At 38.1% G+C, this 25,885-nt stretch overlaps 1 protein-coding gene across 4 annotated transcripts; it reads right to left on the reverse strand.

Moving 5' to 3' along the window:
- Positions 1–1,409: 1,409 nt before the first annotated feature.
- LOC139977641 (uncharacterized) lies at positions 1,410–25,862 on the reverse strand. 4 transcript variants are annotated; one of them, XM_071987105.1, is made up of 14 exons: positions 25,535–25,861; positions 24,715–24,848; positions 21,299–21,423; positions 20,155–20,322; positions 18,871–19,049; positions 17,127–17,257; positions 15,970–16,005; positions 15,024–15,047; positions 13,980–14,021; positions 10,541–10,802; positions 10,249–10,314; positions 7,100–7,123; positions 5,514–5,600; positions 1,410–4,237 (listed from the first exon to the last, which is right to left on the reverse strand). In XM_071987105.1, exons 1-14 carry the CDS (start codon positions 25,651–25,653, stop codon positions 3,886–3,888), a joined length of 1,749 nt encoding a protein of 582 aa, XP_071843206.1. In that variant the 5' UTR covers positions 25,654–25,861; the 3' UTR covers positions 1,410–3,885. The 4 variants fall into 4 exon arrangements, with proteins under 4 accessions (XP_071843206.1, XP_071843214.1, XP_071843223.1 ...); XM_071987113.1 differs by lacking the exon at positions 15,024–15,047 and having other exon boundaries at positions 25,535–25,862; XM_071987122.1 differs by lacking the exons at positions 13,980–14,021; positions 15,024–15,047.
- Between the last annotated feature and the right edge of the window lie 23 nt (positions 25,863–25,885).

The following is a 25,885-nucleotide window of genomic DNA, read 5'->3' on the forward strand; positions in this document are numbered from 1 at the left end:
CCCCAGGCCGGCCATCAGTCTTCAGCCCCCCCCCCACTCAAAAGTACCTTCCTACGCCACTGGGGGGGTGGGGGCATGTCAAAAGATTATTTTCGTTACAAAAAGAGAAAGGAAAACATTTTATTGGGGCACAATTTTCAAAATTATATATTGAGGGGATTCGCCCCCCCTCCCTAACCAGACGCGTAGCCAGGAATTTGCCAACGGAGGGGCAAAAATGTAGGCAAACTATCAGAGCCATAGAAACAGCATTGCAAAATATCTAAGCGTAGCGCCACCATAGGTTGGCGCGAAGCGTACAAGAAAATTTTGGCAGAAAATGCCTCCCAGATCGCTGGAAATGGCACTTCCCAGGCCTTGTAAGTTGCTTCTTAGCATTTTCTCTTTTGAAATTACTAGCGATATCATAAAAACATTAATTTTTTTTAAATATGCTCAAGGGGGGGAGGCGGCTGCCCCTTCGCCCCCCCCCCCCTTGGCTACGCGCCTGTCCCCGACTTCTCCAACGCCCATACCAACCAATTCCAAACCATCCCGTCCGAAAATCTCCTTCGCTCCTGAAACGTCCTGCAGGGTAGAAATGTAATTAAAAAAGCTGAGAGGGGCGCACCAGAACTGACCATCAAGAGCCCACTTTTGGAATAATTAAAACGAATCGTGATAGTATGGCATCACTAGAAGGTAGAGATGATGTTGATAGGATATATTGCGTCATTGGGTAATGCTATATCAAATATTTTTTCCAATGAGTGACCTCTAAAACAAGACTGCTAATGAACTTGCATTCACATACCTCCTTTAATAAGAAATGTCATCATCACTACTAGTCTATGGGCACAAAAATTCTGCCTAATTAATTAGTGATGCTTTATTCAAATGATTTTCATTGAGTATACTGATGGATTGCCTTAGGATTGGTGCGTGTGTATGTATGGTGTGTGGAAAATGAGACTCTTGTTTTAAAGGCATTGAAGACTCGCCCCAAACCGTGTGCCGCGCTCTGGAAAAGTTAACTTTCCGTTGCTTGCAAGTGAAGTTTTCTTCTTGTCGCTACTAAATGCAGACAGTAGTGACACGTGATACCTTGTTATCTTTTATCAAGACCTGAGATGTCCATCGCTGCTATGTACACCGTGTTGTGGGTAGCTGTTTGTATTGACTATACACTAGTGTCTAATTACTGACGGTAGTAAGCTGTGCATGTATTTTCTGGGATCGATGGTGGTGTCTAACACTTCTGGTACAACTCATTCGAAACTAGGTCAGATTACCGTCACAAGACGTTTCTTTGTGCGCGAGTCTTAACACCCTTTAAGTGGTAAAGAATTCATGTTTCCATCAAACTCTTCATAAAACATTACAATGCAGGAACTAGATGACACAAGCAGAGAAGAGAATGGGGGAAAAAATTCAGTTTTTCCTTTTTATGTACAAAGCTTCCATAAGAGTTCATTTACAAGCTTCTCGAAAGTGAAAACCCCATGTACAAATCAGTAATACATTTAATTTCTTGATGGATCGACTCTGTATGATAACAAGAAAGTTTTATCCCTCCACAACCCCCAATGGAGTACCAGTGCTGCCCTTCACATGTAAGGTGACCTCTGTTATTGGGGGGGGGGTCCTATAGTTTCAAATGTCCATCCAGAAACAAGAATTTTGTCCAAGATAAAACCTTGAAGGTAGCTGGAAGTCTAACTATTCATCACTCACTTGCAACATGATGCTGTCCTTGAATTACATGCTATATGAAATCATTCATTGATCTGGGTTGCCTTTATCTGTGACTGTGAGCATTTGTAGCCTAGTTGTAAAACAATCACAGATTATCCTAGCAAAGTTCTAGCTGTCTCTGTGTATGGGAGGCCAAAGAGGCAAAAGTGAAATTAATTCAGGGCCTTGTTACACAATTCGGGGATATTCCAGGGACGGTAGTTTTAAAACCAGGGACTTTTTCAGGGAAACTTCCCCCAGAGTTAGTGGCCTCTGATCACCTTATTCTAACGTCCAGACAGCTACCATTTCCTTCATATCGTTCTTGACGTTTATAGATCGAGTGAGGATGTCTCTTTCAACTTTTGAAACATCAATGTATAATTCACAACTCGGGAATTCAAAGTTTTGTACATTTCCATGGATGACAAATCAGGTATTTAATATTAGTATTTAAGCACAAAACTACATTCCTCAAAATGTATCACTGCCTCGATGATTTTTTGTTGTTGCAGATCACCGTTCTGTAACATCTCATATGCTGGCCACATGATACAGTGCTACCATTGAAACAGTCACAGAATCATATTATAGCTTAGCACAGGTGAAATATACATACAAATTGTATGGCTTCTTCATGTGCACCTTAAAGTGCATTTTGGAGGTATATATAGTAAAATTGTATAGAAGTGTCAAATTGACAATTTTAACTGTTTTCAATCATCAACAACATTTGCTTCTAAGGTGCTCATTACCATGTGTTTGAAACACAAATGAGATCTATAAAAAAACATAACAAGAGAATATTTCAATATTTAAAAAGAACTTCTTGTCAAAAAGTTAAGTTTACTATGGCACAAGGTTACTGTATGTATGAATGCTACACTACCCATCCCCTCACCCCAGCCCCCACCCCCAAAAAACTAACATTAAAAAATTATATTAGAAGCTACACAGTCATCTATAACATCGTTAACATTTAATATGCATCCATGCTGTTGTCTTCATCATTAAAAAGAATCAACAAAATTGTTAATGATAACAGTAAGCGTTTAATCAATCAGAATCGATGTACCTACCCCCTATGTGAACAGTGACGACAAACGTTGATACTATTATGATTTTACAGTCAAAAGCTTTAATTAGAAATTGAATATACATTTGTACTGTTAACATAAGCTGCTATTGTAACTTAAAACAACAGGTCACTACAATACATTTAATTAGAATTGACAAACAAGTCCGATAGTAACATAAGGAGCAAACCACTAATTATAACATTAACAAGCCTTAAACAAAATTTACGTACTCTGTTCACATAGACTGATTTTGTTTTATTTCAACAGTTTAAAGGTTTATCCAAAGTCCATACGTAATATGTCTGCTCTTTGTTATCACAACAAGGAAATGCTGTTAATGGTAACGGTAAATGCATTTACTTCTGTTAACTGATAACAGTAACCAAGAGTCCATGTAAATGCCCTCGCATTACTGCGACGACTTAGCAAATGCTGTTAAACGTAACAGCTAAAACATTTATTGAAACTCCATGCCTATGTCCTATGTAAAAACAAAAATTTGGCTTTTCCTTTTATTACAACAGTAATATAAACAGATATCTAAAGTCCATGACTCTGTGTGCATGTTCTCTGTGGCCACAACAAGTGAATGTTGTTAATGATTATATTAAAATCATCTCATCAGAAGTCTTCTGTTAACACTATAAGTTTTATGTCCTTTACTCCTTCATGAAGACAGTATTGAACCCAGAGTCCATCATTTCCTGTGCAAAACTCTCTCTGTGACCTTGACAAGTGAATTCTGCAGATTATTATCAGATAACAGTTAAATCAATCATCTAGGCAGATATCCATACAGGTCTGCAGGGATGAGCCTGGGGTAAAAAAAATCACGGAACTTTGCAAAAACTGCGGTATAGGCTCCAGTTTGAGTATGCTACAGTTTGTTAGGATGTTTCTGTCCCCGACGTAGAAAAGAAATCACGGATTTTCCGCGAATTCGCAGAAAAAGTTCATGCCTGGGTCTGTGTTTCTCGTTCACACAACAAGTCTTATATCCTTAATGCTAATAACAACAACCCAGAGTCCACAGACTCCTTGTGCACTCTCCTCTCCATTACCCCAAGAAGCAAACATTGGCACTGATTAGCATCTAATCAGAATCAACATCCATGTCTTCTGTCTTGACAATATCCACCTCCTCCTCTTCCTCCTCTTCCTCCGGCTCCTCTTCTTCCTCCTCCTCCTTTTCCTCCTTGACCACTGGAGCAGCCTCCTGGCTATCAAAACCCTTCTCTTCTTCATCGTAGTCTCTCTTGATCTTGGAATCGGCTTTGTCCGTCTTCTCTTCTTTCTTCACTTCGACAGCTTCAACCGGTTCTTTCTCAGTTTGCTCCTTTTCCTTCCTCTTACGACTGCTGCTACTGCTGCTGCTGTTACGTCCCTCTTTCTCTTTCCTGTCTCTGTCCTTGCTTCGGTCCCGCTTCTTGTCCTTCCTGTGTTTGCTGTTAGGGTTGAGAGAGTTGCAAGTTTAATGTGGTGCATGTCTCAGGGATGTGCCCATGATGGGCGGCACTGGGCGACCCCGCCCAGCACTAAAAATTACCGACCAGCACTGTCTTAAAAATCTTGAACCCCGCCCAGTACTACTTTCATCTAAAATCCCAACATTCCTAACGACATATTCAACATAAATTGGGCCTAGTCTATTCCAAAATCATACAGACTAATAAAACATCATTTACACATGCGAGAAACATTACTTACGGCTCTCAATCAGTCCCTTGTGTAAAATCTCTTTGAAAACAAACTACTAACTTTTACCAGGTAAGTAATACATTTCACTAAAAAAAATTTAAAAAATGTAAATTGTTAGCAAAAGTAGTACTTGTGTATGAGTGCATAAAAGACCCTTCCCCCGGCGATGAGTATACCCGGCACTCATGAAATCCTGGGCACATAACTGATGTCTATATTATTTCTCTCTAAGGTGTCTACCTACTTACAATGATTTTTATCTAAAAGCTGTCATTGTCCACTTCCTTTGACCACAAGATTAAATTGTCTCTTTTCTTATCAATTTCGGTAATTTCTTTTTTCTTTAAGGTTATGAAACCAAAGTCTTTTCTTATTTCTAGTTTTAATTTATGAAGAACCATTAGCTAATTATGCACACTGATGATGTAAAGGAAATGACTGCCTAATTTTCTGTTATGTTTATTCCTTTGTTTTTACAACCTTTGTTTCAAGGACACTAAACACTGGTTTGTGGCCTAAGGTGATTTAAAAAAAGAAAAATTAATTGTCTTCTTTGAAAAGAGAAATTACGACCTTCCTTACTTGTTTCAAACCTCTGGACATACAATCAGCGTCCATAGCCTAGTTGGTTAGGGTGTCCGCCTACAAAAACCGGTAACGAAGGTTGTAATTCCACTATAGGCGTTTGTCACCTGTATCGAACAATACTAGTTCTGTTTTTGGTGACATATTTGCCAGAGATCAAACACGATTCTAACCAACTCGAAGTCATTTGTGATTCCTAAAGCCGGATATATATATATATATATATATAGATATATATAAATATATATATACATATATCTACATACATATATATATATTCGTCTTTCCAATTGTACAGCTAATTGACTATTTTAGCATAGCATTTTGCAATGCGATAATGGATGAATTAGTCCATGGTGATACCACGTGAAACTTTAATCCGTATATGAGATATGTTATAAGAGCTTATACCACTCAGAGGTGTTTTATTTGGAATACCTGGGCCGCTTTGGTGAGCCCGATCGTGACTTGGACCGAGATCTGTGTTTCGAGGGAGATCTTGACCTTCGTCTGGACTTTGAAGAGCTGTAAAATGGCAAGATGATCACAAGAGAAACGTAAATTGATATACATCTAGGGGAAATCTGCAACATGAGTAGGGCGGCAACAAATATTATTTGTCCAGCAACTGACGACATGTTTTTATGAATGGTAACAACGGACTCAAGTCGGACTTCAGAAATGCGTGGACTGATAGCAGTTATTATTTTGGGGGTGGGCTGAGAGAGAGAGAGAGGTCATATCATAGAAAAGATTTCAGTCTATATTTAAAATAACCATTCGTTGTCGAACTCCTTGTTTACTAATAGGAGAGACCTGATCCAATGATGCCTGTTAGAGCAGGGGTTCCCTAACTAGGGTGCATGAACCCCAAAGGGGTGCGTGAGTCCATCCCAGGGGGTTCGTGAGACATTTCTGAAAGTCAAAACTTGAGTACTTTTTGTTGAACTAAAATCTGATATATCATATAATTTAGTAATGTACAAAAGTCGTATCTATCGACAAACTCTTTTCGCGTTCCATACGCATATGTCGCCATAGTCGTACCATGCATGTGATAAATAACTGAATTATGAAACAGACACAGGCTGTTATGCAAATTATAGTATATAATAATGACTCAGATCGTGTCTCGAAAAGTTGGGGGTTGGTGGACAACTCTTGGTTGACAGACAACATCCACAGGGGGTTCGTTGGGAATAAAGTAAGGGAAACCCTGATTTAGAAGGACTGCAACACAAACTGTTATCACTAAATTAGTCCCCATGGTCATACATGATGTCAACAACGAAAATAACAGAAATTTGTTCTTCTTTGATGAATTCCAAAAACACTGATTTCATTTTTTTTTCTACCCTGTTCCTCCCATTCACAAGCCAGATCATCATCATCATCATCTATCATCCACATTTAGTTTAAAAGAGATGGAAAGAGAGATAGGGAAGGGTTGTGGGACTAGCTACATCAAGAGTTAGCTTTGGATAAATATATTGAATACATTTTCTTATTATTATTTTGTGTACAAAGATTGCTATCAACAAAGCAGTCATGCAGAATACATGCACATAGCTTTGCTACAGGAAAGCAGATGAATTCATCCCTGTTCTTTTCGTTTCTCATAAAAAAAATATATTACTTGCATAATTCAAGCAATTCACTGTCTTGCAATAGGAAACGAAAAACAAAATAATTACTGTACATAGGGGCTTTAAGCACTTCCCCTCCCCAGCCCACCTCGCCCCTTCCCCTAACTGACCAACCACGTCCAAAAATGATACATTATAATGATATAGTTATAATTAAAAGTAGAAAGATAATGATCTTGGTGTTTTATTGTTTGAATGTAAAGTCAGCGTTTAAGCAGTGTGCGATAGCAATCACGATAACTGAGAGACATGTCAATCGGTTTCAATCGTGCAAGGATAAGGTCTAGGCTAACGGGACGGTTACAGTCTGTCTTCTCGATGTACGTAAGTAAACCGATAAAAGATGAGCACAAACAAAGACTACAACAAATTTATTACCTTTCTTCCTTCTTTTCTCTGGATCTGGGTAAAAGCAAAAAGGAACAGAAAAGGACAAAATCATCAACTCAGACCAATAAAGTCACTTTTCTGTCCGATCAGTGTAGAACAGAACCCTACCTCACAATCTCACATGTAGAACGTAAATATTTTTGAATTGCAAGTCTTTTTTAACTTGTTAACTATTGACAATAACAACATTTTTCCCTTCCAATATGCAATGAATAATTCGTGTGTGATAATTTGTGTCTTCCTCCGCGACATATATCTTTGAACTATGTAAGGGAAATGCTTTTAATGAATAAACACTGCCAAACAGCTAACAACACCAGCTCCCACAATATCAGTAGTTTTCTTATTTTAATATTCTCCTCTGTTCATGAAAGAAGGTGTGAAACAAGTCCTATCACACTAAATTTATGAAAGTTTATTTTGTGATAGAGGTAGCATTCCCAACTGCTGTTGCTAAAACTATGAAGTTGTTACATATCATCTATCATCTGACCGATGGCATTATGCAGTATTATTGTCAAAATCACCATGAAAATATGAACCAAAGAGGGGAAGCCTTCACTGACTAGTGGCATTAAGACGTGGCATCGACAAGTGGCACTAAGACGTGGCAACCACTAGTGGTACTAACACCTGCCACCTACTAGTGGCACTAAGACGTGGCACCGTCTAGTGGCACTAAGATGTGGCACCGTCTAGTGGCACTAGGACGTGGCACCGTCTAGTGGCACTAAGACGTGGCACTGTCTAGTGGCACTAAGACGTGGCACTAAGACGTGGCACCGTCTAGTGGCACTAAGACGTGGCACCAAATAGTGGCACTAAGACGTGGCACCAAGAAAAGTGGATGAATTGTCATGCTTCTGTTATGAAGTTTAAAGATGAACGATAGTGATTTTTCAGCATCGACGAAAAAATACGATTTTATTCAAGAGTATTCTAGTTGGTTTCCATTTTACACATGTTAAAATTCAAGTCAATCCGATGTTGGGAAAGGCTTAAAAAAAATTCCTGAACTCGTTGATTTTTTAAACAAAAATTGGGCTTTTCGCGAAAAGCGATATGATGATCACGTGATCTACACTGACATGTGACGTCATTATGATGATAACAAAGTGAGCTCGGCGTAGTGTACTTCGGCAGTGTGCACTTAGTGTGTAAGTTTAGTTGCAACCTACTCTATATTGGACTCGACAAACAACCTATACCACTAGCAAAATGCCAAGAAATTGCGTTGTAGGGGGATGCAACAGAACGAATGTGGACTACAATAAGTTTTTTCAATTTTCCAAGCGGAAAAAGTAGTGAAAGATATCGGAAACTCTGGATACGATTTGTGAGGAGAACCAGGAAAGACTTCATCGCACCAGGAGTTTCTCATGGCAAGAATGTGAAAGTTTGTTCTGCCCACTTCACAGAAGATGATTGGAACCCTAAATATTTGATGCAGAAAAAGTTGAATGTGTCATGAAAAATCAGAGAAGAGAGGAGATTTGATACACTGCGTGAGACATTTAACGGTCTAATTTTAATAAGGTGTTATTGTTCCTGCTTTTTCTTATCGTTTTAGTGAAGCCGACTGCCCCAATGTAAATTACGGAATAATCGGTCATATATAGAGCCATTTCGGGCCCAATTGAAATTTGCGTGTGGCAACGTCACTAAAGTAAAAAAAGTTTGAAAGATTGATGCTTTTATGCCGCATTATTTATATATATCCCGATAAATGCAACAGTAAGTGTTGGAACTGGAAGACATGTCAGACGTGAACAACCTAATGACTATGTGAGGAGAGAATCCACGTGCAAATTTCAATTGGGGCATGGACGTCGCTTAGGCAGAGTTTTTTTGGGCATAGATGTGTTCATACCCTCCAAACAACTTTAAATGTAATACGAATAGGAAATGTGTGTATGCTCGAGCGAAACAAAACATCGTGTAAGTATTACTTACGGTAGCGCACACTGTCACTTATGTTTGCACAGTGTGAAAGTACCGTTTGCGGACCTACGTGAAGTTGGGCTAGAATACGATTCCTCCTGAAGCCCAAACCACGAGGCATGCATGTGAATAAACGCAATAGGCATTGCATTTAGTGAGAAAATTGTTCAAGCTAGACTAACTTCTCGATTGAGTTCAAATGCGGTTGTATTTCAAGCTCAATGAAACCTTTCTGTTGGATTTAATGACGTACGGAACAAGGAACGTTTATGTTTTACAGTAGGCCTAGTGCATACATACAAGCGAATCTACTTTGTTTAGAACTTTGGATTTTCTTTCGGATGTTATACTAATCTACGTTTGAGACTATCATCACTATTGTTATTGTGCCAGTTTGACTGGTAAGTGAGCACATTCATACATCACTCTGTATAAACCCGCCAAAAACGTGATCTTGAGATTTACGTTACTTTGGGTCAGCTTGCGAGTTACCTCTTCAGATATTGGAAAATCGTTGCGAAATCGTCAAATTTCGTAAAAAAAAACACTTGTAAACACGTGGTGAAGAAATCAAGAAACACCATGATATTCATTATCTATTTATGTCTTGAACATTACGCCGGAAAATAACAGTTATGCTGACATGAAATGCACGCACAGCTCCGTACTGAACAGTTCACAACAGAAAAGATCATCACAGTGATGTCATTCACTGACCTGAGGGCTGTTCAAGGTCGTTGAAGTGTTTGCAAATTCCTAAATTCGGAGACGAAAAAACGATGTTTTAATTCCCTTTTTTATAACTTTCCGGTGTGCTATTTGGAAAATTAAAAAAATATGTTGCTTGGTAACATATAAACTACATTATATATGAAAATGAGAGATTTTTTTTCTGTCACTATCGTTCATCATTAACGTAAACACAGAGCACAATGTTTCCGACTGTTTCGTTTCTTTCTTCCACCCTGAAAATCTTCAACAAGAACACCGTCAATAGTTTCTACACGATGCTACGCTGGCAAAACATGAGATGACGTTGATCTTGTCCTTTTGGTTCGAATCAAAAATCTGCTACCGGTAGATGGGTGAGAATTTTTTTACGAACCTCGGAGAGTTTCTCTCTCAACAAAGCTATGCAGGGTCCGATCTAGGATTGAAGAGTATTTTTTTAAACTTTTTCTCGTATTTATTCTCACCTGCTTCTGGAGCGTCTGCTGGCTCTGTAACTCTTTGGAGGGGTCTTCGATCTCCTTCTCTTCTCTCTGATGATGATAAGACAAAAATAAACATTGTTAGCCAACTTGGAACTAAATTTAAATTGCAACTGTCCGTATCTTATTTCATGGCAAACTATACTATAAAAAGGAGATGAAGAAATTTAAACTGCAACGAGAAGTTCTGGGAGGCCGACTCCTGCCACCCCATCTGTTCATTTCACATGTTTTTCATTTGATTAAATGAGTCACGAATGCTTAACGGATATCTTACCTGGACCTCGAGCGGTGTTCCTTACTCTTTGATCGCGACCTGCGATGTCTGGATCTGGATCTCGACTTCCTCCTCGGTGGGGGCGACCTCCTCCTCGGTGACCGAGACCTTCTCCTCGTTCGTGACGTTGACCTTCGCGACCTGGACCTACGAGCATCCTTTGACCTGGATCTCGATCGGCGTCTGGACCTAGACCGGGATTTGCGTCTGGCCGGCGAACGAGACTTGCTCCTTTTCTTTTTCTCGTTATCTCCAACCAGACCTGAGAAGACAAATTTGTTGATACTTTATCAGATGGAGAAAAAAAACTGTATCAAATAGTCAGAGGTGAAACAGGAAAAGACACAAGCAAAAGCAAACCACAAATAAATGACCCATTTGTACAAAACACAGACCACCAAGTACTCTTGATAAGGAACTGTAAAACCTGCAACTACTCAACTTGAGGAGAGAAAGATTGATCGACCTTTGCATTCAGTTGCAGGATTGAAAGTAGCCCCTACCACTGTGACACAGAACTTTTATTAACATCTTGTGAGTAATTTCATCAAAATCCTAAACCATTCATTCCGAGCCACCTGGAATGTTTCTCTTTACTACAAATATAGCAAAGCAAATTTTGACATCTGTCCCGTAAATGGTTTCATTTTGCAGTCAACTACTTTTAAGACTCAGTTGATCTGAAGTGCTTCATACCAAAAAATTACTCCTAGGATAATACAACAAATTCATGGAGAGTGGCGTTGCATTAGTCGGTGCAATTGTCTCTGCCATTTGAGCACCTGCTTCTTCAAACAGATCGTGGAAATCTACAACTAGTTAGTTTGTTGTCATGTGTTCCTGTACACTGACTCCATCATGACAAGATCACTCTGTCCCTTTGTTTCTGCAGTACAGTAAGGTCTGTTACACAATAGCTCTATGTAGCCTACTATAAGAATGGTCAGTGTAGCCTTATACCCACACAAAAACATTGAAAATATGATAAATATTAGAGACACAAATGAAAACCTACATCAAACTTAAATCTTCTTGACAGTTAAAGGACTAGTGTAAGAAAAGTCCCCTTTCCCTAATTTTTTTTTCCGACATCACAATGTTTTTCATATCATCTAGTATTGTAAGCCTGCTAGGGAATCCATCACACAGATAGACAAATTACCACTTCAACTTCAATCAAAGGGAGTAAAAACCAAATTTTTTAGGAGCAGCTGATGTTTCTTCATGTTTTTAAACAAAACCTCATATATTTGAATGACTAAAGATACTTGTACACATTACCATAGACATGCAATTGAGCAATAGAACTCAAGAATTGAATGCCCTTGTCCAGAAGTGTTTTGGTGGTCACTATCATCGAAATCTTTGCTGGGGTGCATCAGAAGCTACAGTACCTTTCCTTTCCTCCCCTGCCCATCCCCCCCCCCCAAAAAAAGATCACATCCTATTTTGATTCTCCACAAAACCAAGAAAATTGCAAGGAAAAAATTTCAAGCAAAATGTCACTTCTTTTGAGAAAATGAACAGAATAACCAGCAACATCCAAGGAGTGTTAAAAAAATTCCTTTTCCAACATTGATAGACTTTCAAAGAGAAATGGTAAGTTTGAGGTAACAGCTACTTTAAGCACTCTTAACTCATTCAGTTAATTTTTAATCTGCCTGAAAGGACTGCAACACAAAACATCCATTTCTGTTCCTCACATTGAAAATGCCTCGCGCATTAAATTTCGCCTTCTGCGGACTCCACCAATTGCGGAAATTGACAACATCAGCAAGACTACTCCGATAGACCATTGCCAAACAAATGATGAAATAACATCTGGTCCTTTGTCCCCATTTCTTGATATTTTCAGACATGTTACATAAACATGAAGACAAAGTTACTCCTGCTGTACAGATGCACTTGGAACTCAAAGTTTGCTGTACTCATACTCTCATATCTGCTCAAAGTTATCATTCTTAAAGTAGGTTCCAATCAGCATCCCTGCCCTCCTATGGATGTAACTTCTAACTTGGAAACGCCCAACTTTCTATGACTGACACATATGGAAGATCAACCAGTTTCTATTGCAGGAGGTGGAGGCGTAAATATTCCTTTACAATTCAACATTGTATGCATTGCTGGCATTGTTGTTTGTAATCAGTCACAAATCTAGTCATTCATATTCCCAAAGCCACGTGGAATAAACAACTCATAAAAAAAACAGGGTTGTTTGAATTTCTTTTGCCCCGGAGAAAAATGCTGTGCCTCCAGTCCATGACTTGATTCAGGAGAGTTGTCGATACTTAGTTTGACTTAACCATAAGTTGGACTGTCAAAGAATGCATGTCTAGATTTGTCTAAAGATTGCTGTAATACAAGAGCTCAAAAAAACATCTTTTCTTTTCTTTCAATTTGGAACCTTTCTGATGCCTCAGTAATTTCCTTCCTGAAGCTGAATACACCCTTGTATAATACTTTACTTTAATTAAGTACAGTACTTTAATTAAGTACAGTACTTTAATTAAGTACAGTACTTTAATTAAGTTCAGTACTGAAAGTAGAGTACTTTAATGCCGCCTGACATCATTATGTTCATGGTTGAAAACTTGATCTTCACCCCATTTTATCTGGCGTTTCATATTAAAGGGTGTGAAGACTCGCGCAAAAAGAAACGTCTCATGCCTGTAATCTGACCTAGTTTCCAATGAGGCGTAGCAGACGTGTTAGACACCACCATCGATCCCAGAAAATAAACACACAGCTTGCTACCGTCGTTAATTAGACCCTAGTGTACAGTCAGTCAGTACATATAGCTGCGGTCATTACCAAGAGCAGAGTGTATAAACGATACAGCGATGGACATCTCAGGTCCAGTTAAGATAACAAGGTATCACGTTTCATTACTGTCTGCATTTTGTAGCGACACGAACAAAACGTCACTTGCAAGCAACAGAAAGTTAACTTTTTCAGATGGCCCCACGCAGTTTGGGGCGAGTCTTCAATGCTTTTAAAGACTTTTAAATGCTGCAAAAAAACAGCCACCTCAATTGAAAACAGGTCTTTGAAATCAAGGGGGGTAAAAAAAAAAAGTGTCCATTATTTATTTATTTCAGAAGGTGGGAGTGGGGTGATGGTTCTTTTGCATCTAAGAAACGTACTGAACAACATCTACATTCTACATTGGCTGTGTAGTTTTCATATTGTTTGTTTGTGTGTGTGTGCATTTGTTTTGTATTCTGACCGAGGACTTGAACAAAAGAATTCCAGGTCCTCGGTTGTGATTTCTAAAGAATCACCACGTCCTCGGAAGAATTCTATTGTATGGGGTATTGTTAAGGTTAGGGTTTGTGGATTATAACAATGGCAAATACAATGGGGTCCTCGGTCTGAATGTATTACAAACATGTGTGTGTTTGTTTGTTTTTAATTCATAGAACACATATACACCACTAACCTCTCCCTTTGATTTGACTCTGCACAGCAGGAGCCCGCGGTTCTGTGGACGAGAAGAGCTGATTGAAGACACTGAAGAACTAAATGTACAGTACTAAAAAAATGCATTACCACAATATTCCCTTTGAACTTTTGACCAAAAGGCCGGATTTTACGAGACTAGCCACCATGTTCATTCATGGGGTTAGAAAAAAGCTAACTTAAAACAACAACTGAAAATCTTGAGAGAAAATTTGATCTTCGTAAACGGGACGATAAATGTTGGATTTTTCCAAGGTTCTCTGCCAAATCATTATATAACTAATGTAGGAAATCAATACCCCTAAGTAAGAATTTATAACAGATAAGAAATAAGAATTTATAAGAGAGAATAACCAAGTCAGGCATAACTTAGGATGATAATCATCATCATAATAATAATAATTAGAGGAATAAATAATATGATGAATGATGTTCTGAATCTATCAATATTTACATTATATATTTTTTTCCATTTTTCACACAATTCTCCAGACTTAGCTAAAGATAGGATTTCTAATGCAATCTGGAACGGTATTTGACTGACGGCAGGCCAACCACTTTGACTGTCAATTTCAGAAGACGAAAGATTCCAATACCCATAACTTTAAAGAAGATCCTTCCAAAGATATCTCAACCATATTGATTGCTGCATTCATGCATAAAGAATGATTTACACAGTTCCAGTCCTTACACAAAAATGGTCGCATAGACTATTACAGTCATTAAACTTAGATTTCGCCCCCCCCCCCCAAAAAAAATGAAAGAATTATGATCGATCCACTTTGCTCACTGACAGGACAGTAAAACTAAAATACAGAACCCCTGCCCCCCTCCCTATTACTGTAACTTTCAGCAGCTGCTAACAATGTTATATTATACCTAATGTACATCAATCATCCCTTGGTGAATAAAACATGTTTAAAATTTTAATATCCACAAAAGGGTTCACATTTACTAAAGGTTGGCCCAATAATTCTTTATATGACTTTATCTTTTAAAAATAAAGTTGCCAACAGCCACTTGCCTTTGACATGTCCTACTTCCAAATCTGCAAATTAACAATGTAAATGCTATGAAATTCAGCAACGTAATAAATGCTAATATAAATGCTATGTAATTCAGCAATGCATTAAATGCTCATGTCAATGCTATCTATTTCAACCATGTATTAAATGCTAATGTAAATGCTTTGTAATTCAGCAATGCATTAAATGCTAATATTAATGCTATGTAATTCAGCAAAGTATTAAATACTCATGTTAAAGCTATGTAATTCAAATGATTTCTATGTTTGCAACAGGTGTTACAAGTGTAGTTGGGTTGACAAAATTCCATAAAATAATCGACAGTATGACTTCTTGTCATCTTTATGAAAGTGCACTTTATTACTATATTTTCAATGAAGCTTTTCCATGCCATGTTCAAAACATTCTAACTCAAATCACATTCCAAGATTACCCTGCACAGACTGATGCTTTTAAGCTCACCACAGCAGCATTCGCCATTTATATATAAATATATATGTGTGTGTATATATATATATATATTTATATATATATATATATATATGTATACGTTAGACAAAAGCAGAGAAATAAGATATGACTTAGAATTGACAAATAAGGAGTACTGTTTCAGAATACATATTGGAATTTTCCGCACCCCTGCGACCTTCATCAGCAACACTTGGCAGTGGAATAAAAATACAAAATTGTAAATAATAAAAAAAGCTTTTGTCTAATAATAATATTGTCTTGTTCAGTACACATGGACCTTCTTTATTATATATATATATATATATATATATATATATATATATATATATATATATATATATATATATATATATATATATATATATATATATATATATATATATATATATATATATATATATATATATATATATATATATATATATATATATATATATATATATATATATATATATATATGTATTGATATCGTACCTTCTGTACAGTTTTTGTCAGCAGCTGCCTTGATTTCTGAAAAAACAAATGTTTACGAATTCATATACCACCACAAAACTTGAAAAAAAATATCAAAATATTAAGTTCAGTTCTTAAAGCAGCATTTTGCGTCCTCTTCTATGGTTTTTCTCAGCCTCACTGTTTCCACGATGCCATAACGACATACATAACTAGCTTATCTATTCAAATCTTACTTCAAATGGTGGCATAAAAGTCGAAAAATTTACAACTTTCAACTTTGTTTTTTCGAAGATGTTTTACGTTGAGATCCAAAAAATCCTCGCCCATAATATGAATATTTAAAAGCTAAGAGCGTCATTGGCCAATATGTAATACAACACCATGCTTGATTTGTGTAGATTGTCTATGGCAGTTGTACCAGGGAGCTGTTAGAGTCCAGCTTGCTGGTTGTACCAAGTTACCAACTCAACGTTTTGAATCTATTTTCAGCAACAGCTCATAACTAAACCTGCATCTCTGATTGGTTGAATTCAAACTAGTGGGTTGGGGGAACTGTATGCGATTAATATTAAATGTGTAATTTGTCGGAGGACACTTTTCTCATTATAATTACTCGCCACTTAATGCTTTTGGCAGAGAAAAACTGGCTAATATCTTAGTTTGCTGTTTTGTGATTGATATATGTAAAAAAATCGATGGACTTGTCAAAAAAGTGGTAAACAGCGACAAAACGCATGGATAATTCACACAAAACTACAATTTTTGTCGTATACGCAACCTAGGTTACTCTTTCAAAATTTGGCTGGTACTTTCAAGGTTTTCTCCAAAGTTTGCATAAGTTTTGTTTTGGCACAAAATTATTGCATGAGAAATCTTAGCACTACCATCCTCAATGTAAGTAAACTAGTCTTGATAGGGGAAACCAGTCTATTGACAGGCTTGAACAACCTCAAAATAGCGGATTAGGCTGCCTGGCAACCGCTTACGATCCGCAAAACATCCTATACCTTCTGAGTTACTGATGCAGATGGATGAATGCACGCTATCGAGAGTGTGCCCCCTAAACACTCAATCTCTAAGCACTCTATTTAACCATGTTTTACCACATCCTCTCCTCTTCAAGGATCGACCCTTCCTCATCACCTTAAAACCTAACCCAGATGAACCTTACTTACCGGGATCTATAGCTGCTTGAATAAGAGCCTGAGCATCTCGGACCTGCTTCATCGTCTCCGCCAGTTCTTTCTGGATAGCCTCTTGTGTTTTCCCAGGAGGTTTGACGATAGCATTGTTGGAGTGATTGATTCTGTGTCAAGAAATTTTATTTTTTTGTAAAATTATCGAAAGTTCCGATTATGGTCGTAAAAAGTGTGAAATGAATTGTGATAGGCTTTGATGATTTAGATACTGTACGAGGGGCTTTGAGAAGACTCCCTCTCTTCCCCCTGAACAAGTTACCCCCACTTTCTAAACATAATGCATGCCCCCCTCCTTCTTACCTTGTTCCCCCCCCCATCACTCCTCTTCTCATAGCTCTCTTCCACCCCTTTTTTGCTCCACACCTTTCTGTCTTTGTCCTTCTCCAGTTTATTCCCTATCCCCTTCCCTGTTGGTTTCTTTCTTTCTTCTCTCCATCCCTTGTCTACTAATCCCCTTACAAATATCTCTTTGTGGTCACCATGCTCATTAACCTGTCTGTATTCTGTGTGTGTTTTGTCCCTTCTGTTACTGTTTTTGTCATTTAGCTTTTGAAGAAGATCCTGCTAGGATCAAAACGTCAGGCCAACTTACTTTTACACATTCTCCTACACAGGCTCTCTAGTGGATAAGCAGTTTGCTAACAGTTTTATTTTATTTTTATTTTCATAATGCATGCCCTGAGTTTCTTGTGAAATTGTACGATTCCATTTCCAAGTGTTACAAAACAGAGTGACACTCTCACTTTACTGGTAAGAAAAATGAAAGTTCAAAATGTGAATTAAATAGTGAAAAAAACAAGAATAAACACTTGTTTAATATGTATCAAAGATCAAAACTTTGTAAAAGTGGGGCTGAAAAGGTTTGAAACATTAAAGGGGAATTCTGGTCGCTGAAATTGATTGCTTAGTTAAGGTGAAAGTTATATCCTCGCAGCATCTGGTATGACGAAGATATGAATTTTTTCAAAGTCGGTGATATTTTATGAATGCATCTGGCAACGGTAGAGTGAAATATTATCATCTAAGCAAGTCAACTGAAAATGTTTCTATATTTCTTCCAAAGGTTTAGGGAGTCAAACATCGGTTACATTCAATCAACCATATCTTGATTAGAGACTTGATCATTGCGATGGAGGTTTTCAACTCAAAAGCTGTGGAATATTTTGATTTTTCATATATAAGTTTCACCTTATCTGCCACTGGAAATATCCCTTTAGGATGCCATACCACATTTAGAGTAGCGTACGGCCCCCTGATAGGTCAACTGTCGAAAATTAGTCCTAAGCTGACCTACTGTAGTGACATTTTGGTCATATTTAGAGTCATCGTATTTCCTTTTTTTATGCTTGAATATTTACAAGGACGAAACAAACTACTGATGGCCTTACAATCTGGAGAATTGAAAGTGATTTAAGGCATTTTAGGAAAATCCTGGGTGAAAAAAGAGGATTCCAAAGCGAGACCTGACCGATAAGTTGGGGAGCACTATGCTAACCTTTTGAGCTCTCCCACCTCAAAATCTCAATGGTCATAGTCGCAAAACATGAATTTGCTGTGATGGCCCAAGCCATTTAGCTATCCTATCGTGGGTAGGATAATGTATGTCCGTTGAAAACTTCTACCTATGCTCTAGCGGCCTTGGAAAAAGTGACAAAAGTGAGTCTATAACAAGTCCCGGAGCAGTTAATTGTGGTACATACGACACCTATGAAAAACTTACTTGAGCGGCCTGCCAGCAAACATAACACTGTTGTAGGTGAGTGCCTTGGCCACTGAGCCCTGCTCAGTGAATTCAACAAACGCAAACCTGGTTGGCTGAGTTTCATCACCGGCCATGCGGACATACTTCACCTCCCCGACCTTCTGGAAGAAGCTCAGCAGCTGCTCAGCTGTAACGGTCTGAAGAGAATACAAACGATACTTGGTACATTAACGTATGGTACAGCTGGTATATATATATACCCAAGTAACTCGTCATTGCAGCTATGGATATAACACTATTGTGACACTAATATGACAACATGATGCTAATGGATTCCTGAATTCTCTTGTCACGTCTGTCGGGGCATTGTTTGCCTGACAATTGAAATTTTCATATATAAATCTTTCACATATACCTTTCAAAAATTCAGATGGCAATGAAATTCCCACCAAGGACATAATACTTAACCAGTTTTGTAAAATTTGGTAAATGTAACATGATTGAGTATGTACTGCAGTACATAACACACGTTGAATAAAGGTGAAACAAACTTGAAGGTCGCATCAATGACAATAAAGTCGTGACGTACCTTGATATTTACAACCTGCTAGATATTACCGGGATCAACGTTAATTATAAAATCATTTATATTGGGAATTCGAACTATCCTGCCAAGGTTCATACTTCTTTACAACTTGTTGTACTGTGTGAGCAGGTAGAATAACTTCTACATCTCAACTTTATGCTGGAGTATAAGGTACAGATTGGCCAACTGGTACATATTGTTTACATTATCTTTGGAAGTATTTGAATAGTATTTCATACATGCTATGTACAGGTACACAAACATGAGCACTGGAAGCAGAATTACGGAAGTGATTAGATATGTTAACAGCACTCTAAAATAAGTTTTCAAGAAAAATACATGTTTTCTTTTTTTTCATAAATAGATGAAGTTAAACAAAGTGGGATCTATTAGTTTAATCTTGTGAAAGTTCTTCTTTATTTTTCTTCAAAAAATAAGCTACTGTACCATGGAACCTTGACTTGTAACTGCAGTAAGTTAGTCTCCCGAATTAAACATTATCTATCTATTTTTATTATTATTAAATACATATTTCTAATCCTGACCAGAGTTTAGATTTCAGTTATCCACTTGTTAAGTCAGTGACCCAAGTCTAAATATCTTCCTTTCCTCTGGGGATTGGGCGTGACATATATGTGACACTAGCAGGTTCCAGATTATACAGTAATTTAAGATAACAGATAACGCTAAAGTGAGAACGGTACTTTGACACTGACCCCAGAGTCCAGGTTTCCCACGTAAACAGTTCTCCTGATTTCCTCTACTTTTGTTGGGTCAACATTCGTTAGAGGAGGCGGCTGGGGAACACCGAGAGCAGCAAACGTCTGGTCCATGACCCCGGCACTTGTTGTAGAGACGGCCACACCGCTGATGGTGCCGGGCAACTGAGGAAGACAAACGAAACCCACGGAGGGTCAATTATCAAGACTTCTATTTTATGAAAACTATGTCTGAAATTCTTTCATTTCCACTTCTTTGTCCTTCATTGTAAGTTTCTTCTTCTTTAAAAGATTGTCTCCTTTTGCAAAGAACAGCATTTCTTAATTGGGGTGGATTCAATACCTGGGGATGTAAAGGCAGGACACAGACAGTATAGGCATAAACAACAACTCCAAGCTGCACTACTAATGCACAATCAACAGCTGGTTAAGGGGGGGGGGGGTCTCACATTCCACAGAGCTAGGGGGTGCACAGAATTTTCAATTGCTAAGGGGAGAGAGTAGTGGAAAAAGTTAAAAACACTGGTCTAAGGTATCAATAGTTTCAAGTCATAAGTACAGTACTTATAAAATGAATCATATGTCATATTAAATACAATGTCTGCTCTGTATATTATGTTGCACATGACCCTCGAAAGATGTATCGAGGTAAAAATTGAATTCACATGAGGCTAGGGAGTAGGGAGTCTGAAGAGTACATTGCTCAGCTCCACTAGCCAGTTTTAATCTGCTATTGCAGCCCAAAATGGAACTTAGGGCATTGTGCTCAGAGTACACCGTCTGTTGAATAAGCCCAATGTCATTTTTCACGTAGAGCGTGGTGGTCAATTGGCTAAGGCATCAGGCTCGTGATCCAAGGATTGCTGGTTCGATTCCTGCCTAGTTCATTACGTTGTGTCCTTGGGCAAGATGCTTCATCTCACTTTCCTCTCTCCACTCAGGGGTTAAATGGATACCTGTGAGGTAACTTGTCATTGGGCGCAGTATATAACTGCTGCCGACTGGAGGGATTGTCTATGGGACAGGTTATCATTGACCAGGGGTAATATAACGTCTGTAAAGCGCTTTGAGACCTATCGCTGGTATAAAGCGCTATATAAAAAGCAAATATTATTATTATTATTATTTATAAAGGACTTACATGGCCAAGGAGAGGTTGTGGTGGTGTTGGCAGCAGACTAGTCCCTGCATTGCTGATCATACTGACGAGGCCTCCTGCAGAAGCTGCAACCATCTGAAGAGCCCTGCTTTCTTCTGGGATCACACCTGAAGGAAATAAACTTATTACCAGCTCTGCCAATTCACATCTAGATACTCAAGAGTGTTAGGTCTTGCACCTACTGATTTTTGGTCCTGAGTCATCATGGCATTTCTCACTAGTGTTGCGCCGATATCACCAATATCGTTTTTGGCCGATATCCGATATTATCATCCCAATATCGGTCCGATACCGATACGATACCGATATTTTTTAACAGACAAAATAAACTGGACGCAGTAAATGTGAGCCTTAACATCGTAAAGACTTACAAGTTGCTTACAGTGTTAACGTATGCTTGCAAAATTGCATCTTAATTAGGTTACGAACTGTCGATCACAATGTAAAAGTTATAATTTATTGAGTTTATACTCAATGTACAACTTATTCACTTGACCGTATAGAGAAAAAAAAAAACTGAAAATCAGTAGAGAAATGACCAATTGTGTACGGAAAGTAAGGTGGTACACCTTTCAAATATTACGAAAGATCGAGCAATTTTACTCTCGAAAAATTCACGCAAAACTGGCATATCGTACTAAATGCAACTAATGTCATGTAAACAAGGCTCTAGTGCATCCATTTATGAATATACCGTAAGACCACATCTGTTGTTAAGCGGGGGAAAAGAAAGTATTTTCTAGAATTTCCAAAAATACGGAAAAAATAATATCCTACAATAGTTAAGTGTATGGCAAATAGCCTAACCACCTCGGCGGTTACGGATCTCACGTAACTAAAAAGTTCCCTGGCAACGTGCCAAAAATGTTAACAAACAGGTGTTACACAGGGGATGAGCTCACAGTTGTTTGGGAAGGTACCTGGGAAAATTTGCAGCATATGTACCGTGGTAGTTGGGTATAGGGTTAAACACTACAGTTGTAAAAATGTACGCATAGTGCACGCTATTCATTGTTAGGCAGTCTAGAAACAAGGCTTTGCTGAACGTTGTTTGTTTCATAATATCGGAAGTTTTGTAAGTTGCACAGATGAAAGACAGATTAAATCTCTTTTCATTTTATAACATTATATAGGTACTCTAACTCGTCATTTTAAAATTTATCAGTTTCGTGACAATTTAAATAAAAAAAGTTGTCAGTATTTTGTGTTCGCGGGAAATTGAACAAGGTTTTCCAACACTGCTGAACTGTGCAGTTATACATCATGTTCAAGGTTTTCACGGAGGCCTTTGAGAAATGAATGGTTAGTACAGTGTATAATGCTGCACTGATGCTGTGTGTAGGCCAAGGTTCACGAAGGTCATTGGTTATATTCGCGCGCCGTAGACATGTTTTTAGAGGTTACGGAGGGTCAGGTTTCCATGGATATGAATCAAAAATCAATCTGAGTTTAACTGACGCTAAAGAAATGGATCGTCTTGGGCAGATTAACAGATCATTGCAAGTATAAAGAAGTAGCTCTGCTGTTAAAAACAAAAGTTCAATATCGGTTTGCTGTTATCGGCAATTAGGCAAAATTTTACCGATACCGATATGCTGCCGATATTGCAAATATCGGCCGATACCGATATTGAAAACGATTATCGTAGCAACACTATTTCTCACTCCTTTATATTTTTCCACATTTCAATACACAAATGTACAACATTCAGTTGAAAGGCTACAGGTGACTGTGAAAATGATCTAACCAGTATCCGTGAATACCCAATATTTGTACCATAAACTTGACTCCAAAAATTTGTCAGAAAGTTGGCACTGTCTTGTACAACCTAAAATTTTCCTTACTAGCAGGGTTCGCAGGTTTCTTCCGGGGGTGGAAAAAACCGCGGAATAAACCGCGGTTTTTTCCACTCGGAAGAAATAGGTTTCTTCCAGTTTCTTCCGGACAAAATGGAAGAAACTCATTTTTTAGGGAAAAACTGTTCATAAAGTTTCATTACAACCTGCAATGATTTCTAACTATGTAATAAATGGACAAGAAGCACTATAGTGTCATCTAGGTAGTCTATATATCTAGGTTTGGAGCACATGACCTGTTTCCAGCATATACTGTACACAATATAGTACTAGGCTACATGTACCAGCATGGGACAATTCAGGGAACAACTATGGGCAAGCAATATTTTGCAGACCAGAATGGTCATGATAATAGCCCAGTTCTTAGTTAAAAACTAGTTTCTGAGTGGAGGGGCAAGTGTTCCCTGGAAACTAGTGTAGGCCTACTACAATGCACCATCATTACTACGATTACATTGACCACTATGACCATATTTTGTGGAGATTGAACTCAAGATATGAGGTTTACAAATTCGACTGGAAGTTGTAGTGTGAAATGAGGGCTGGCTTGTGGCTAGCTGTGTTTAATGTGGATGTTTGTTGTTTTCGCTGTTGGGATGACAAGTCCTCCTGTTAACTACAAGTTGTAATTTAGGGAGTTGCAGAAATTAAACTGTTGCCTGAATCTAACAGATATTGTTCAGCTATTGTCTTGGTGTTCATCTTATTAAATCCTCAGTGCATGGGCCAGTCCAGGTTAATCATTCATACAGTATGGCCAGTTATGCAATTATGGTTGATGGGGGATCGCGAGATGATAAGTAGTCCTGCAATATTATGATTTATAAGAAAACATCTTTTGGTGTAGGAAAAAAACCCAAAATTATAATCAAAACAAAAATATCATATTTTGATGGTTTCAATGGTATGCATTTAAGTCAGATGGTGGTAAACTATTTGTCTCTTTATCATGTATGTGGGCTGTGCTGCATATATGCCAATTTTCACAGTTTCTTCCAGTTTCTTCCGGTTTCTTCCAGTTTCTTCCGGAAGAAACTGGAAGAAACCTGGAAGAAACAGGTTTCTTCCAGGTTTCTTCCACGTCCCCGGAAGAAATAGGTTTCTTCCGGAAGAAACCGAACCCTGCTTACTAGCTGTCCAAAGAGCTTAGTTTGCTATACAAGAATAATAATAATGAACTGGTACAGTAAGAGGATAAATAAATTGGTAATCTCCTTTAAACATTGTCAGTTATACTTAAATTGATTGTTTGAAAAGGAATTATGTCATCCCAATCTACAAGACAACTGTTCTCAATAGCTCATTCGATTCGGAGGACTTGTTTCATTTTATTTGGCTTCTTTTCCCCTTCCATTCTGTAAGTTAACCCTTGGATATCAAAACTAGAAAAGAGAGAAAGTTTTGCCCTTGGGTTGGGAGTGTACAATTAGTGTGATATTCAGTTAGGACATACATAATAATATTATTCACTTTGAGACATCAGTAAGAAGGTGTGTTTTTTTTGGGGGGGGGGGGGTGTTGGGGGATCAACCAGTTAATTACCATCTGGAAATGGAGTCACATTCAGAGCCTTGTCAAGGAAAACTGTGTTGGAAAGATGTTGTGCCATACCAACGCTGGTAGGATCTTGGAATCGAACAAAACATATCCTTACTGTTACTGGTAACACAGAGTCCCTGTAAACAGAAGAAAATAAAATAAAATATACTTCACAAAGTGTAACATCTCTGTACTAGATCTGAAACAGGCTATATTAAGGAATCACCTGAGGCTAAATAGGGCATAAGTAAAAAAAAACTGAGAATCAATTCTCATGGAGCCCTGTATTATTTTGAATTGTGGACATGCTTGATCTATATCTCAACCTACTTTGAAGTATATAGCATGACTAATGATCACTTTAAACCCTTGACACTTAATCACCAGATGTGGAAACCCTGTATTTAGGCCTCCACTCCACTGATTCTTTAATTAATTAGGCCTAGGCTAGCCTAATTGCTGTACAAATTGTACCAGCTGCCAGGTACAATTTCCACAATGCTGATCATGGAACCTTCAGGAAACAACAAGAAAGCAAAGAGACGATATTATAACTACTGGGCAAGCATTTTTACTACTAGGCAAGCAAGTGAGGAAACGTATTTTGCGTGTTCAACATTCTTAATGTAATGGCACCATAATGACTATGTAACTCAATATTCGCGTAACACATCCCAGCCCTGTAGACTGACATAAATGATAAAGTTAGGCTACGTTAGGCTCGTATTTTCGCGGGTTTATATGAACATCGACGCTATGCCTAGGTCTTAAACAGAACCTTATTGAGTTATTATGTGAGGTACAGTTAATCAAAGTAACTTACTCTTTAGGGAAAAGTCGAATATCTTCGATTTTCCCGAGAAAACCGAACAAAGTTCGAAGTTGCTCCATTGTGGCGGCAGCAGAAACATTGCTTACTTGGGCGACGCGTGTGTTAACCATCTTTGCACTAGCCAACAAGCCTTCTGCAACTCACGAAAGAAATTTCGAATACGTGGGCAAAATCCCACTGTGGTTTTTAAATCAAGCGATAGAAATTTAGTTAGAAAATGTGTTAAACATTTTCTAATTGCACCATAAATCGGTGAAATTGAACACAAAAGACCCTCACGGTAAAGCAAAACGTGAGCTACCGTTTTGAAGTTTTTATGGACAGTAACCATTTCTCTGAGAC

The sequence above is a fragment of the Apostichopus japonicus genome, chromosome 2 (assembly GCF_037975245.1).
Source record: "Apostichopus japonicus isolate 1M-3 chromosome 2, ASM3797524v1, whole genome shotgun sequence".
Taxonomy (NCBI): domain Eukaryota; kingdom Metazoa; phylum Echinodermata; class Holothuroidea; order Aspidochirotida; family Stichopodidae; genus Apostichopus; species Apostichopus japonicus.